This window comes from Pelophylax lessonae, assembly GCF_965119305.1.
Source record: "Pelophylax lessonae genome assembly, chromosome: 1".
Taxonomy (NCBI): domain Eukaryota; kingdom Metazoa; phylum Chordata; class Amphibia; order Anura; family Ranidae; genus Pelophylax; species Pelophylax lessonae.
The window spans coordinates 755,702,770-755,717,436 of record NC_138768.1 but is presented as its reverse complement, the minus strand read 5'-3'; the positions used below and the strand labels follow the sequence as shown (position 1 = coordinate 755,717,436).

The following is a 14,667-nucleotide window of genomic DNA, read 5'->3' as shown; positions in this document are numbered from 1 at the left end:
CCAGCCTGCCAACGGAGCCTCCGGTGGTAGAGGAGTGAATGGTGGTGGATTGCTCTTAGTGGTGGAGGAGGACACCTAAACAGTGCCTGTGACCAGCTCATGCAAGCTGGATTAGACCCCGGCGCGAGGAGCCAAGGCCTGACGGTCCGGAGCGTGGATATTTCCACATATTTCCTCCGGGGGTCTCAGAGTGGAAGGGTGGAGGAACGCGCTAGAATGGCCCCAAAGCGACCGGCTGCAAATACCGAGGGGCGGCAAAAAAGGACGCTAATTGTACAAGTAACAGCAAGGAAATCCAAGAGCAACCTAAAGGCGGCAAAAGGGACAAGACATCCACAGTATGTGATGCGTGGCCGATAGCACAGTCTCCATCACCTCAAACCATGCAAACGCAACCAGAGAGCTGGAAGGAGATCCTAGCCATGATGCCCACTAAGAAGGACTTGACTGAAATAGCTGCAAACATAGTAAGTTCTTTAACTACTGAAATAAATTCTTTAAAGGGACAGATTAACAAATTGGATGGCAGGATTGTGGTGGTGGAGAATGGACAATGTCAGCTAGAGGAGAGAGTGGAACATATTGAGGCGGTTCAAAAATCAATGGCTAATAAATTAATCATGCTGCAGTTACAACAGGATGACGGGGAGAACAGACAACGGCGGAATAACATACGACTCCGGGGTCTCTCTGAAGACATCCCAAATGCGGAATTAAGGGGCAAGCTCGGTGAAATATTCAATGACCTACTGGAACGACCCCCCACAGAGGCCATTGAAATAGACAGAGTCCATAGGGTGAGAGCTCCCCGTAGTGTGGGGGCGGATTTCCCCCGGGACGTACTAGTAAGGATCCATTTTTTTGCTCAAAAAGATCAAATTATGCTGAAAGCGTGGGATAGGGGCCCCTTTGAATACGAAGGGTCAAAGATCAGGATCCTTCCAGACCTCTCTAAGAAGACACTCAGAATGCGTGCAGTGGTCAAGCCTTTGCTTGAAGAAATTCGGAAAGCGGGGGCTATTTACCATTGGGGACACCCATTTCACATAAGGATAAAGAAGGGGGACTCTATGTTTATTTTGAGATGGCCTGATCAGTTGCAAGGACTTTTTTCTTTTTTAAAAATACAACCAATTGAGGTAGCAGACTGGCTAGATGTACTAACAGCATAGAATAGCTCCCGAGGAAATAAGTAGCAGGAGGGAGAGGGTGGAGAGGTAGTAGGGTTGAAGTAGGGATGTGGTGAAACAGCGGGGTATATAGCTCAAGTTGTTGGGTAGATTGGTGTTAGATATCTGACAAAGGTAATGGCCGTAATGACGGGGAGGGGGATATGCGGGGCTATACATACTAGGGGGTGAGGATAAAGGATGGAGGGGGGGTGATATAAGAAGGGTGGGGGATTAATAAATGAATGGGTGTTGTGATATATGACAATAAGGTGTGATGTGATACAATGTATTATTAAGCTCTGCATGATACCCATCCAGAACCCCCCAAATCCAAACCCACCCGATACAGATGAGCGAGAAGGGCGGACGCCCAGGGATGCACGGACCCTCGGAGGTCCGTGGGTATGATTTTTGTCCCTTTTTTTTTTTTCTTTCTTTTTGTGGCTGTGTTTATTGTATTCTGGGTTTTTTTTTTTTTTTGTGTGTGGGAGTTGTGTTGTTTGTAAAGGTAGCCTTCTCACGGCGCGCATCTTGATTGCCCGCCCAAATAGGACGCGTCTTAGTACGCAAGGTCAAAGATAGACCAAAGAAAGTCAAACACACTGACACGCCGGTAGTGGGGGGAACAGAGGGCGGAGGGGAGCGGGGTAGGGGGAAGGGGGGGGTTACCTCCTTTAAATTTTTTTTTTTCCCCTTCCCTCTCTCTCCCCTTCTCCCCTCTCCCGCCCTAGCCTCCTCTGTGCTATATGGTAGAGCAGTGGTTCTCAAATCCGGTCCTCGGGACCCACTAACAGGCCAGATTTTAAGTATTACCTTGGGGGATGCAGACTAGAATACTGCAATCACTGAGAAGCAAATGAGATCACCTGTGATGTAATTTAGTTATCTTGCAAACCTGGCCTGTTGGTGGGTCCCGAGGATCGGATTTGAGAACCACTGTGGTAGAGTATTAGTGGGAGGGGAGTTGCGGGATTTTTGCCTGTCTAGTAAGACAGGAATAGAAGACAGGGAAGGACTAGGTAAGCAGGTGGAGGTATGCAAGGAACTAAAATTACGTCCCTAAATGTCAGGGGGCTTTCGACCCCCGAAAAAAGATCACGATTGCTGCTGGACATGAGACGCAGTCGAACACAGATCGCATTTATTCAAGAAACATACTTTAAATATGAAAAAATCCCGAGGTTACAGAATAAGAATTACCCGTGGGCATACCATGCCCCATCCCCAATAGCAAAGTCTAAAGGAGTTAGCATTATTATAGCAAAAGAGGTTGCTTGGACCCATATCGACACACGCTTAGACCCACAGGGAAGATATTTAATGTTAAAAGGCAAGATTGGGAATAAAATGATCACTTTGGTAAATACATACTTCCCTAACAGTAGCCAGCTGGCATTTTTATTACTCCTGACACCAATAATCCTTGAATTCCAAGAAGGCTCGCTAATTATGGGCGGGGATTTCAACTACGCGGCCGAGCCTATGTTGGACACGTCTATGGGAACGTCACATCTACCATACGCCCGGTTGAAAAAACTAAGTAGGGAGTTGTCCCTGCTTGGTTTAATTGATCCGTGGAGAATCATGCATCCAGAGCTGAAAGACTATACCTATTTCTCCCCATTACATAATAGGTATTCTAGGATTGATCGGATTCTGATCCCACAGATAGAGCTTTCCAGAGTAGAGGCGTCTCAGATTGGATCTTTCTCCATGTCGGATCACTCGCCTATTCATATTATAATAAATTTTGAAGCAGGCCCGAAAAGGCCACCGACATGGAGATTGAATGAACTCTTAGTACAATCAGTGGACACAAAGACGGAGATTCAGACAGAATTAGAAAGGTATTTCCAAGAAAATACGAGTGAGCAAGCGACGCCATCGAGTATATGGGAGGCACACAAGTGTGTCATCAGAGGGGTGATGATACGGTTGGGTTCCAAACGTAAACGCGAAAAAGAGAGAGATTGCTGAGTTGCTTGTGCAGATAGAGACTTTGAGTTCAGTGCATAAAAAAACAGTGGCGAAGATACAACTGTTGCCCTTAACGAAGGCCAGGGAAAAACTCAATGAATTGCTATACGAGAAAGTTATGAGATCTATAGTGGCACAAAAAAGACAGTTCTATGAATATTCAGACAAACCGGGGGCGATGTTGGCCCGAGCCTTAAGGGGACCGCAGAAACGAACGGTAATCAACCATATACGCGTAAAGGGGGGACAAAAAATATCTGGAACAGCAGAAATTGCTGAGGAATTCAGTAGATTTTATAAAGGACTATATGACATCGCCTCCTCGGAGCCGGCCAGAGGTGGGGGGGGGGGGGGCTGGCTTCGATGAGGCGATCAATTATATCAAAAATTCGGACATGCGGGCTTTGGACCCGGACCAGGCGAGCATAATGGAGGAGAGGATCTCAGAGCGCAAACAAAACCACACAAAGCCCCCGGCCCAGACGGCTTCTCCCTTCTATATTATAAGCAATTCCTTGAGATTCTAAAAGCTCCTCTATTAGCGCATTTGAATTATATTGGGGAGGGAGGAAGTATGCCAATGGATTCACTAAGGGCATACATCACCCTTATCCATAAAGAAGGGAAGGACGCTACGATATGTGGAAGCTACCGCCCAATCTCCTTGCTGAATCTGGATACCAAGCTATTCGCAAGGATGATTGCGAATCGGCTTCTTCCATACATACCGAGCCTAATCCATTATGATCAGGTGGGGTTTGTCCCAACAAGAGAGGCAAGGGACAATACTACCCGAGCGGTGGACCTGGTGTACAATGCGCAACGATGGAAGGTGCCAATGATGCTGTTGACCATAGACGCCGAGAAGGCTTTCGACAGGGTGGCCTGGAACTTTATCAGGGCCACCCTGACTCATATTGGCCTAGGAGAAAGAATGCTGACTTGCATCATGGCATTGTATTTTAGGCCCTCTGCGGCGGTTAGGGTAAATGGGTGGAGTTCTGACTTCTTTCAGATTAAAAATGGCACTCGACAGGGATGTCCTCTGTCCCCATTGATCTTCATTCTTGTGCTAGAGCCCCTGTTATGGAATATACGTCAAAATCCGGAAATAGCGGGACCTAATGTGGCAAAGGGGCAACATAAGGTGGCAGCGTATGCAGATAATCTGCTATTCTTTGTGACAGAGCCCGAAAAAACGCTCCCACAAATTTTAGATGCTATCAGTAAATTTGGGGAGGTATCATTCTTTAAAATAAACATATCAATCATCGGCACTAAACGTCTCCATACCTGCAGGAAAATATAAGAATTTGCGGCAATGTTTCCCTTTTCAGTGGAAAAATCAATCAATAGAATATTTAGGAATACATATCACTTCAAATCCTTCGGATTTGTTTGAGGTAAATTTTTCTCCACTTCTGAAGACACTAAGGACTGATGTACAGAAATGGCAGACATTGGTGTTGTCATGGTTCGGTTGTTGTAGTGCTTTAAAAATGAATGTGTTGCCCCGACTTTTGTATGTGATACAAGCGGTACCAATTACAATACCAATGGCTTTCTTTGTGCAGGTTCAAAGATTATTTCGAAATTTTATCTGGGCTAAAAAATCTCCCCGTATTGGGATGCAGATCTTAACCCTCCCGAAGGCAAAGGGAGGGGTGGGATTGCCTGACTTGTTACGGTACTATAGGGCAGCCCATCTTATGAGGGTGTATGATTGACATTGTAACCAATCACACAAACAGTGGGTACATATGGAAAGGGAGATAATGAATTCCCCTACACCATTGGCCCCATGGACCCCCATCTTGAAAACAGATAAAATACTTTCCCATCCGACAATAGGGGCAACGCTACATATAGCAACAAAATTACAAAATCATCAAGTAGTAGCACCTCCGATCTCACCCTTGACACTTTTGGTAGGAAATTCTTCCTTTATCCCTGGGAATACCAATGGGAAAATCATAGAGCTAGCCAAGGCGGGTAGAGCACGTCTGAGGGACGTATGGACTCAAAAAGATCCACCAACTACTGAAGAGATAATGTCATGGCCCGAAGGGAAGTTGGACATTTTTAGTGCATTTCAAATAAGACACTATTGTAAACAGTTGCAAAATAGGGGGTATATCCCAAGGCCATTAACCCCATTCGAGTCTCTATGTGAGGGTGGTGCGCGAATTGCGCATGTACTATCTTACATGTACTCGCTGTTAGGGGGTACACAGGACTTGCATCGCCCGAGTTTTGTGCAGAAATGGGAGAAAGATCTTGCTGTCTCTTTTAAGCAACAACAAGTAAACAAAATCCTGAGACTCGCGCATAAAGCATCAATTGCCAGCAGATATCAGGAGATTAGTTACAAAGTACTAACCAGATGGTATAGGGTGCCGAGGATCCTTCATAAAATGGATCGAAAACATTCGGACAATTGCTGGCGCTGTGGAGAAGTGGGTGGGACTTTGATACACATATTTTGGTCATGCCCAGCAATTGGGGAGTTCTGTAACGAGGTGGCCCGAATAATAGAGAAATTAACAACAATTAAGATAAGAGAAGATCCGGCATTGTGCCTATTACATTGTACGAGTAAGTCTATTAAAAGATATAGAAATTCTATTTTGATACATTTATTGAACGCAGCAAAGGCTTGCATACCAGCTATGTGGGGACAGACACAGAGTCCAACAGTACGCTTGTGGCTCTCCAAAATAAGGGAGATTCAGAGGATGGAATCATTAACAGCAGCACGGTTAAGTATGGAAGAGCGACATAGGGTGCGATGGCAACCTTGGACGCAGTTCACATGCGCAGAGGAATACTTACAGGCAGTAGGTTAGGGGGGGTTGTGGTGGGGGGGGGGGGGGACTGGAGAGGGCAGGTGAGAGGTTTTAATTTTTTTTATTTTTTCATTTTTTTCCCCTTCCCCCCTCTCTCCCGCGATCCTCTGCCCTGTTTTCTCTATACCTGGTGTGACAGTGGAGAAGGAAGATCTGGGTGGTTTGACAATTAGGTGGGTTATTTGGAATTTATGTTGTGTATGTCTTGTCTAGGGAGGGGGATTTTCCTTCCACCATCCCCTTATTAATTTTTTTTTTCTGGTTCCGAGGAAGTACGTTTTCTTTTTCAGGCGCCGTTTTGATGTATTTTTTTCTTTTTCTTTTTTTTCCTCTCTCTTGTAGTAGCTCACGGATGTGTTTGGATTTGGGGGGGCAGGCGACACGGGGGGTTAATTATTATGTTTTGGTGTGGAGTTTTTAGAAGTGTGTGGAATGTTCACGGTACCTGTCATGGGGGAGAGGTGGGAAGGGCTCCACCTCCCCTCCTCTTATGGGGTTTTTTTTTTTTTTTCTGTGTGTCTTTGTGTGTCTGTTTTATATTATGGTGTATTCACTGTGAGGGAGAGTACAAACTTCCTTCTGCCTGTCGGGCCGAAGGTCAAAGTGCACAAACTTTTTTTTTTTTTTTTTGTTTTTTTCTCACAGGCTGCCCTCCGTCCGGCGGACAGAAGGCCAGAGTGCACTAAGGTAATTGTATGCCGTGCCACCTCCAAAGAGGGGAGATTTTTTTTTTTTTTTTTTTCACAGAGTATCCTCTGTCCGATGGACAGTAGGTCAGAGTGCACTAAGGGAATTTTATGGTGTGGATCCTCCAAAGGAGGGGGATTTTTTCTTTTTTTTTTTCTCTTCACAGGTTGTCCTCTGTCCGACGGACAGTAGGCCAGAGTGCACTAAGGGAATTGTATGGTGTGCATCCTCCAAAGGGGGGGGGATTTTTTTTTTTTTTGGTTTTGAATTGCTTGACGGGATGGGGGGAGACTGGGTGAAGTGTTGACATAAATGTTGTTAATGTGATGTAATGTAATGTAGACATGTATTTAATATGTAATGTATTTGAAAAAACAATAAAATGTTGAGTTAAAAAAAAAAAATGGCCAGCATCAGCTACAAACACTGAAGCATGCTGCAAGGATCTTTCCTGCACCCTCTGCAATGCTGCACCCTCTTGAAGGTAGGACATACAATTAGGGGAGACTCTGCTGTGCACTCTGCCCCAGGACCTCCCTGCACTATACCCACACTGCGAACAGCAGGGCAGGGGTCTCCTAAACTGTGACCCCTCCAGACTACCAGGGCGGGGGACACACGATCATAGGGGACCCAGGGGTCTCTGCTGCATTCTCTGCCCTGGGACCTCCACCAGACTCTAGGTCCAGACGGGGGAAAAAAGAAGTGGGGGAAGCCCAGCTCAGTGAGGGATTTAAGGATGAGAGGAGGGAACCTGCAGGCAGGTCTGACCGTCCCTGGAGGTTACCCGCGTCCACCCCAAAGAAAACCACCAAAAGGGGAGAGGGGGGGGACTGTACTTACCCTTCCATGCTGCGGGTAATACTCCAGTCAGAACTCCTCACCACCGAATTAGGGGAGATGTCGGCCAAGGGACCGATGCAACTCAGACCGAAGCCCAATCGTGGCTGGGCTGGGGGGACCACTGGATCTAGATTGCCCAGCCCGGCAGTTGATTGTAGATCTCCCGAGAGAAAACAAAAAAGATGTAAGGAGAAAATTGCTAGGACCAGAGATCCCAGCCGGGAGCCTAGGTCCTTACTCCTGACCAGACAGATTTAAACTGATTAGCTAGAGCAGAGGGGGGTTTTATACTAGCTGAGGACAGCCCATGGGCGTAGCCAGGTGTTTTGTGTTCTGCCTAGTCCTACTCCTGGGGGAGGAATAGAATGCACTAGTTATGGTTTATGGAGCACTGTGTCCATTGATGAATGAAAGAGAAAGTTGTTTTTTTGTCCAATTGCCATTTTAAAATAGCGTTGCATCTAAGCAGCGCTAGCATGCCCAGATGGCTTTTAGCAATGGAATCACCAGCTGTTTGCTTCCACACCGTTTACATAGAAGTGATGTACATGGAACTTTCTGTCACTACAGAGGCCAGGATAGAACTAATGCAGCCATTTCCTGCCTCAAATGTAGTAATAGATCACCATAAGAAATTATCTGCATGGGGGCTGGATTGTGTCTGCTGATCTGATACAGACACCCTACAGGGAAAAAAAACAAAAAAAAAAAATCCACAAGGTTACCTTTCTAGATTAACCCCAGGGTCCAAGAATAATATTGGATGATCCGAAAGACATTTTCAAGACAGTCTAGAACAGGGATCCTTAAACTACAGCCCTCCAGATGTTGCAGAACTACACACCCCATGAGGCACTGTAAAACTCTGACATTAACAGACATGACTAAGCATGATGGGAATTGTAGTTCTTGAACAACTTGAGGGCCATAGTTTGAAGAGCCCTGGTCTACAAAGCAGGTTATATGTAGTCAGAAAAGGCTCAAGAACACAAGTGTTTAAAAGGAGAATCTGAAACTAGTCAGCACCCATAATACAGCAATTGCATAGGTCACACCAGTATAAAGAAATCTTTCGATCTTTCCCTTACACCTCTAAATAACAGTATTTCATCTGCCTCCCTGGGCACCATAAACAAAAGATTGCAAAGCATATTGGCCAATCAGCCTTAAAAAAAAGGAACTACTGCGAGCATTAGCATTTGCCTAAATAAGTCATGCTCCCAACAGAATTTTGATGGACTGCAGTGTTTTTCACTCAGCCTGTGCTCTTGAGTAGTGGGTACAGCGAAAGGGCAATCTATACTAAGATCAGATTACAAGAATTATTGCAGGCGTGTAGATTGATAAATCTTTTTCACTGGTGAATGACTCAGCAGAAACCAACAATGGGCAATTCTTAAAGGTAACTAGAACACTTAAATTTTAATTGCAATGGGATACTGATGGTTCTCATTTTGTGATGTTGCCCTGCTGCAGGTCCAACCAGAATCCTGTCCTAATGTTGCATACCTAATGCTGAGGCATGGGTCACAGTCTCTGCCAACGCAGAGTGCTGGCATAAAGCTGTTCAGGCAAAGTCAGATGCCATATACCCTTTGCCTCAAGATGCCAGGTGCTAGCAGGACTACATCAAACACAAACTCTTAAAAAGAAAACAGAAAAGTAGAACTGGCAACAACTCTCCCAAAACAGATATTTTATTTTTTACAGTAGAACCTGTATAGTTGAAAGGAAATGTCAACATAGAAATATGGAGTGGCCACTGCTAACTTTTTTGGAAAGCGCAAGCCCCAAGTCTGCCAATCCTTGCCTTATTACTTTACTAGAGACTGAACAATAAAAAGCATGTCACTAGTTACAGGATTTTTAAAAAGTTTTGTTGGTTCTTTTATTCTGGATTTTTGATGGTAAAATATTTGCTCAAGCTTCAAGATCTGCAAACCAGCTGCACAAGTTCTAAAGTGTTTTCAAACTCCCTTTGTTGGATTCTTAAATTTATGCCAAGCAAAAGGGTGAGAATGCCCCAAAGTAGCAAGAGACAACTACAACTACCTACTGGGTCAGATAGTACTCAAAAGGTAATGTCCTATCACCTCAGTGTGTAAAGGTGGCTATTATAAAGCTTGGGGACAGAATTAACTTTACCAGCCCTATAAATACTGTACTGGACAAATAAAGGCCCTTTGCTGCTCAAGATTGGAGAAACAGTGTGAAGTTCCTAGTGGTCAGACAAATTTCACTGCAAAGAAAGAAGACAGGACTATGGTAAAGATGAAAAGAGAAAGCAAAATGAAAAAATGGAAACAACATGACACCTAGAAGCATTTATTTTATGCAACAAAACTTAAATATGACCATGTGTACATACAAGGTGCATAGGCAGCACTGGGCATACACTTTTAAGTGTCCACTACTTCACTGACAAAATGCAGAGTGCACACCTATTAACCTAAAATAAAAAAAAAATATTCCAAGATGATGAGAGACATGAACTTTAGAACAGCAAAACCTCTAAAAATCGAAGCATCTGCATTTCTGAATTTTATTTATAAAGCTGCCTAAATTGACTATTTATGGGGAATTTTTTTTTTTTTTTTTTTCTTTTTTTTTAACATTAAAAATCTGTCAACCAATGTTATAAAATCAAATGCCTGCCTGTCTTGCTATCCAGTACAGTATTCCAATGTGTTTGAGTAAAAGGGCTTTATGATAGTGATATATGGTAAAAAAAAAAATATGTACACATACCCCATATTATATTAACTCAGAAGGAAATAGATAATTGTTACTCTGTGAAATGTTGCTTTTGGAAATTTCACTCCCCATTTGTGCAGAGGAAAAGAATGAAAACACAAGAGATTGATAGTTTCATAGTATGGAGTTAGAAAAAACTGTACAATTAATTCTATTTAAAAAGTAGACTTGCAGCACAAATTTACATAAGACAATAACCAATAAATGAATGCAACATTCCTTCAACAAACTTTTTGTTTTCCCTTGTCCCTGGCTGTAGCCATGTCTCTATGTACACCAGCAGAATACAATTAGAAATCCGCTAAGTAGGAGTCTATGTGCATGGAAAAATGATGAGACATAAGATGGTTGTAGAGTCTCATCCTGGAACGGTACCTCTGTCAGAGATGTGAAAAAAAAAAAAAAAAAAAAAAAAAAACACAACAGTATAGTCTTGTAACCAAGGAGCCCCACTAAAAATGGCTTGTAATGTGGGAAGTCTTATTCTTTGCTCCATACAACCAGAGTGTAATTTTATTACATGGAAATGAAACCGTGCCTCAAAGAATTTGGTAAGATTGTGAAAAGTGTTTTGCAGGCGACTTCAATTTTTTTTCATTTTATGTGTTTTTGATAAAAGTAAAAAGTTTTTGATGTTTAAGCAAGTTCATCTTCTGAATAGAAAAATGGAATAAGTCTTGAAGGGTGGAGCATGCCTGCTGATAGACGCTCATTTCCTTCTCTTGTGCGGCACTTTTCTTTTTACCTGTGAAAACATAATAGAGAAGGTATAGTAAAGCCATGTCCCATTCAATTGTTTTTAGGTCAATACAGTGGATGTAAACCCTCACATATCAAGTGAAGAGAACAGCCTCAGATGATACACACAAAGATAAAACAAACCTCCCTATATAAGTTTTACATGAATATCTGCTGTCTCCAGCTTTCTAAACTCTTTAGAATGTGCACAGCGTGTTAGAATATTTCTTACGGTTTCAGCAGTGGGAGGGGTCTGGGCATACACTGTTTGAGAGTTGATTGGAGGAAAGGCACACCCCACATAGGCAGATGAATGAAAAAAACATGCAGAGCTGTGCTGTGAATAGACCAGCTCTTTGCTTGTCTCTAAGTTACCTTCCCCGACACAAAATTTCCAGCTGCTTTTATCTTGTACGTCGGAGAACTTGTCAGAAGTTATCATACTGATAACAGAAGAACGGATTTGAAATGAATCAAAACGTGAAGCTACTAGGAGTCCATTATCCTCCAGTGCTGTCATATTCCAGAACTGCAATCTACCTGGAGTGCCCAGAAGTACAATGTGTTCAGTGTTTAGAGACATGGCCAAGGTAAGAAAGGCCGAAACCCAACCACCACTGAACAAGACACAAGTTTAAATGCCAAGACTGAGCCAAGAAATATCGGAAGATGGATTTTTCAAAGGTTTTATGGACCAATTAGATGTGAGTGACTTGACGAACCGGATGGATTGGCCTGTGGCTTGATCAGTAACATGCACAGAGCTCCACTTCCATTCAGACACCAGCAAGGTGGAGCTGGGGTACTGGAATGGGCTGGTATTATTAAGGATGAGCTGGTCAGACCTTTTCAGGTTAGAGATCGCCTCAAAATCAACTACCAAACCTAGTGCCAGTTTTTGAAAACACTTTCTTCAAGCAGTGGTGTAGGAAAAAGTCTGCATCTTTCAAGAAGACCATGATATTTATGCAGGGCAATGCTCCATCACATGCATGGAAGTACTCCCCTGTGTGGCTAGCTAGTAAAGGCATTAAAAATGAAAAAATAATGACATAGCCCCCTTCCGCAACCTGACCTATACCCTACTGAGAAATTGTGGGCCTTTCTTAAACTGGAGATTTGCGGTAAAGGAAAACCGCACACCTCTCTGAACAGTGTCTGGGTGGCTGTGGTTGCTGCTGCACAAAAAGTTGATCATCAACAGATCAAGAAACTGACAGACAAGCACAGCACTCCATGAATCATAACTAGTGGGTTACATTGCCTCCTCCAGGAGTAGGATTGGCAGAACACCTCCAGGAGTAGGATTGGCAGAACAAAAAACACCTACACCCATACGCCATTCCTCAGCTGGTATATAACCACCCTCTCTGCTCTAGGTATCAGTTTAGTAGCAAGCAGTATTCGAAGTATCAAAACTCCATAGAGGGGTGGGTGCGGTGTTCATCGATGAACTTGGCGAAATGGATTTTACAGTAAGAACAAAAATACCATTTTCTCTTTTGTTCATCGACTGATACATCGCTCCATGAATCATACTAGTGGGACGTCCAAAAGGAAAATAAGGGGTGGAGAAATAACCCAAGGCTTAGAGCCCTTAACCAGGACACAGGAGCCCTGTCTGAAAAATAAAGGCTTAAAGAAAAAAAAACCCTTACAGCAGCCTGCAAAACTCTGCGGCCAAAAGAAGCATACGTAGATGCCAAAGTATCTACCATAAAGAATTTTGTAAAGGTATGCATGGACGACCAAGTGGCTGCCTTGCAAACTTGCGATATTGAAGCTAGATGACAGAAGGCCCAAGAAGCACTCAATGCCTAAGTAGAATGCGCAGTGACAGGAAAAGGTGGAAACTGACCTTTAATGGAATAGGCCTGCGTCACTGTCTGTCTGATCTATCTGGAGATGGTAGCCGAGGAAGCGGCCAGTCCTCTTCTCGGTCCACCCGTAACCACAAAAAGCAAGTCTGACAGCCGAAAAAGACTCAGTAGCTACCAGATATACCTGAATCCCAGCTTGGGACAAAAGGAAGGCAACACAATGTCCTCATTCAAATGGAAGTCAGAGACAACTTTGGGCAGGAATGGATGGACAGTGACAAAACTACTTTATTCACATGGACCACTAAATAGGGACTGCGACAGGATAACGCTAAAAATTCCGATAGCCACCAAGAATGTCACCTTCTAGATTAGGCAAGGGAATCTCCAGAATATTCTCAAAATGGAGGTTTGTAGGGAACCGAAAGTACTAAATTTAAATCCCATGGCAGCAAAAAAAGACTGTACAGGCAGAGCCACATGTCGAACCCCCCCCTGAATAAAAGGGACGAACTAAAAAGTGCGTGGCTAGGGGTTGCTGAAAGACGATTGCCAAGGCAGACACCTGGCCCTTGATGGTACTCAAGGCCAACTTCTGATCAATGCCCTGTTGAAGAAAGGTTAAGATCCGTGCCACAGAAAAGGATCGAGGCAGAGCGCCAATTGACACCAAGAAATGTACACTTTACACGTACGGCGGTTTATCCTGCTGGAAGACGACTTACTCGCCTTCACCATAGTATGTATCAGTGATCCAGGCAGACCTCTATCCCTCAGTGCATGGCTTTCAATAGCTAAGCCATTAAAACCAGCGGACAGAAATAGAATCAGACTGAGGTAAATCAATTCCCTGGACAGGGATAGGGGGACTTTAGGTAGTTCAGACATCACCTTAACTTTTGCAGGAATTAAATCCGTACAAGGAGACCCCGGACCTAAAAAAAAAACCTGAAAAGGACAAGCTTTGTCCCCCTTTCTGGGTACCCCCAAAGGAAACATTGTGCATATCTCCTTGACGCTCACCAAAAGAAGTCCACGGGGGCTGGAAACTAGCGAAGATGTCCCTCCACCTAAATAATGGGTGGGGGCAGACCTTCATGCTGAAGGAGTCTGGTTTGCTGGTCCAGGGAAGCTATCTCTAGGCTTATCCGACCAAGGTTGCTTAGAACATCGCAGGAAAGATTTAAAAGAGCCATTTCCCTTATTCTCCATTCCAGAAGCACAAAATTTTCTATTGGCTGAGAGGGAGGGCCCCCGTCTACGATGAGGCTCCTTCCTTTTCCTTGACTGTGGCAGGAAGGTACTCTTCCGCAATGACTCAGTGGCTGAGTCACCCTGATTGCACGAACCAAAGAATGTAAGGCAATGTCATTAGGTTGCTTAGGACACAGAGAAGGCAACACAATGCCTTCATTTAAATGGAAACCAGAGATGACTTTAGGAAGGAACGACTGATAGGTATGAAGCACCACCTTGTCTCTGTGAACCACCTGGTAAAGTGGACAGGACAACGCAGCCAGCTCCAACACTCTGCGTACAGAAGTAATAGCCATCAAGAAAGCACCCTTCTGTGTCAAAGTGAGCAGAGGAATCTCACTAATATTTTCAAAGGGTAGTTTCTGAAGAACCGACAGCACCAAACTGAGGTTCCCACGGAGGCAACGGAGACCTCACAGTGGGAGCCAGGTGGCAGACCCCCTAAACAAAGGTTTGAACCAAGGAATTTGTGGCCAACGGCTTTAAAAGAAAAAATCGCCAGGGCCGATATCTGGCCTTCTGATGGTACCCAAAGCCAAACGCTGATCTACACCTCTTTGGAGAAACTCCAAG

General features: G+C 44.1%; 1 protein-coding gene across 3 annotated transcripts in view; it reads right to left on the bottom strand.

Annotated features, from left to right (window-relative positions):
- Window positions 1-9,834: 9,834 nt before the first annotated feature.
- The window catches only part of PDS5A (PDS5 cohesin associated factor A), a 337,552-nt gene continuing 332,719 nt past the window's right edge, over window positions 9,835-14,667 (bottom strand). For all 3 annotated transcript variants that reach the window (XM_082258623.1, XM_082258625.1, XM_082258624.1), the window contains one exon: window positions 9,835-11,024. In XM_082258623.1, the coding sequence (XP_082114749.1) occupies window positions 10,989-11,024 (36 nt within the window). In that variant the 3' untranslated portion in view covers window positions 9,835-10,988. The remainder of the gene's footprint in view (window positions 11,025-14,667) is intronic.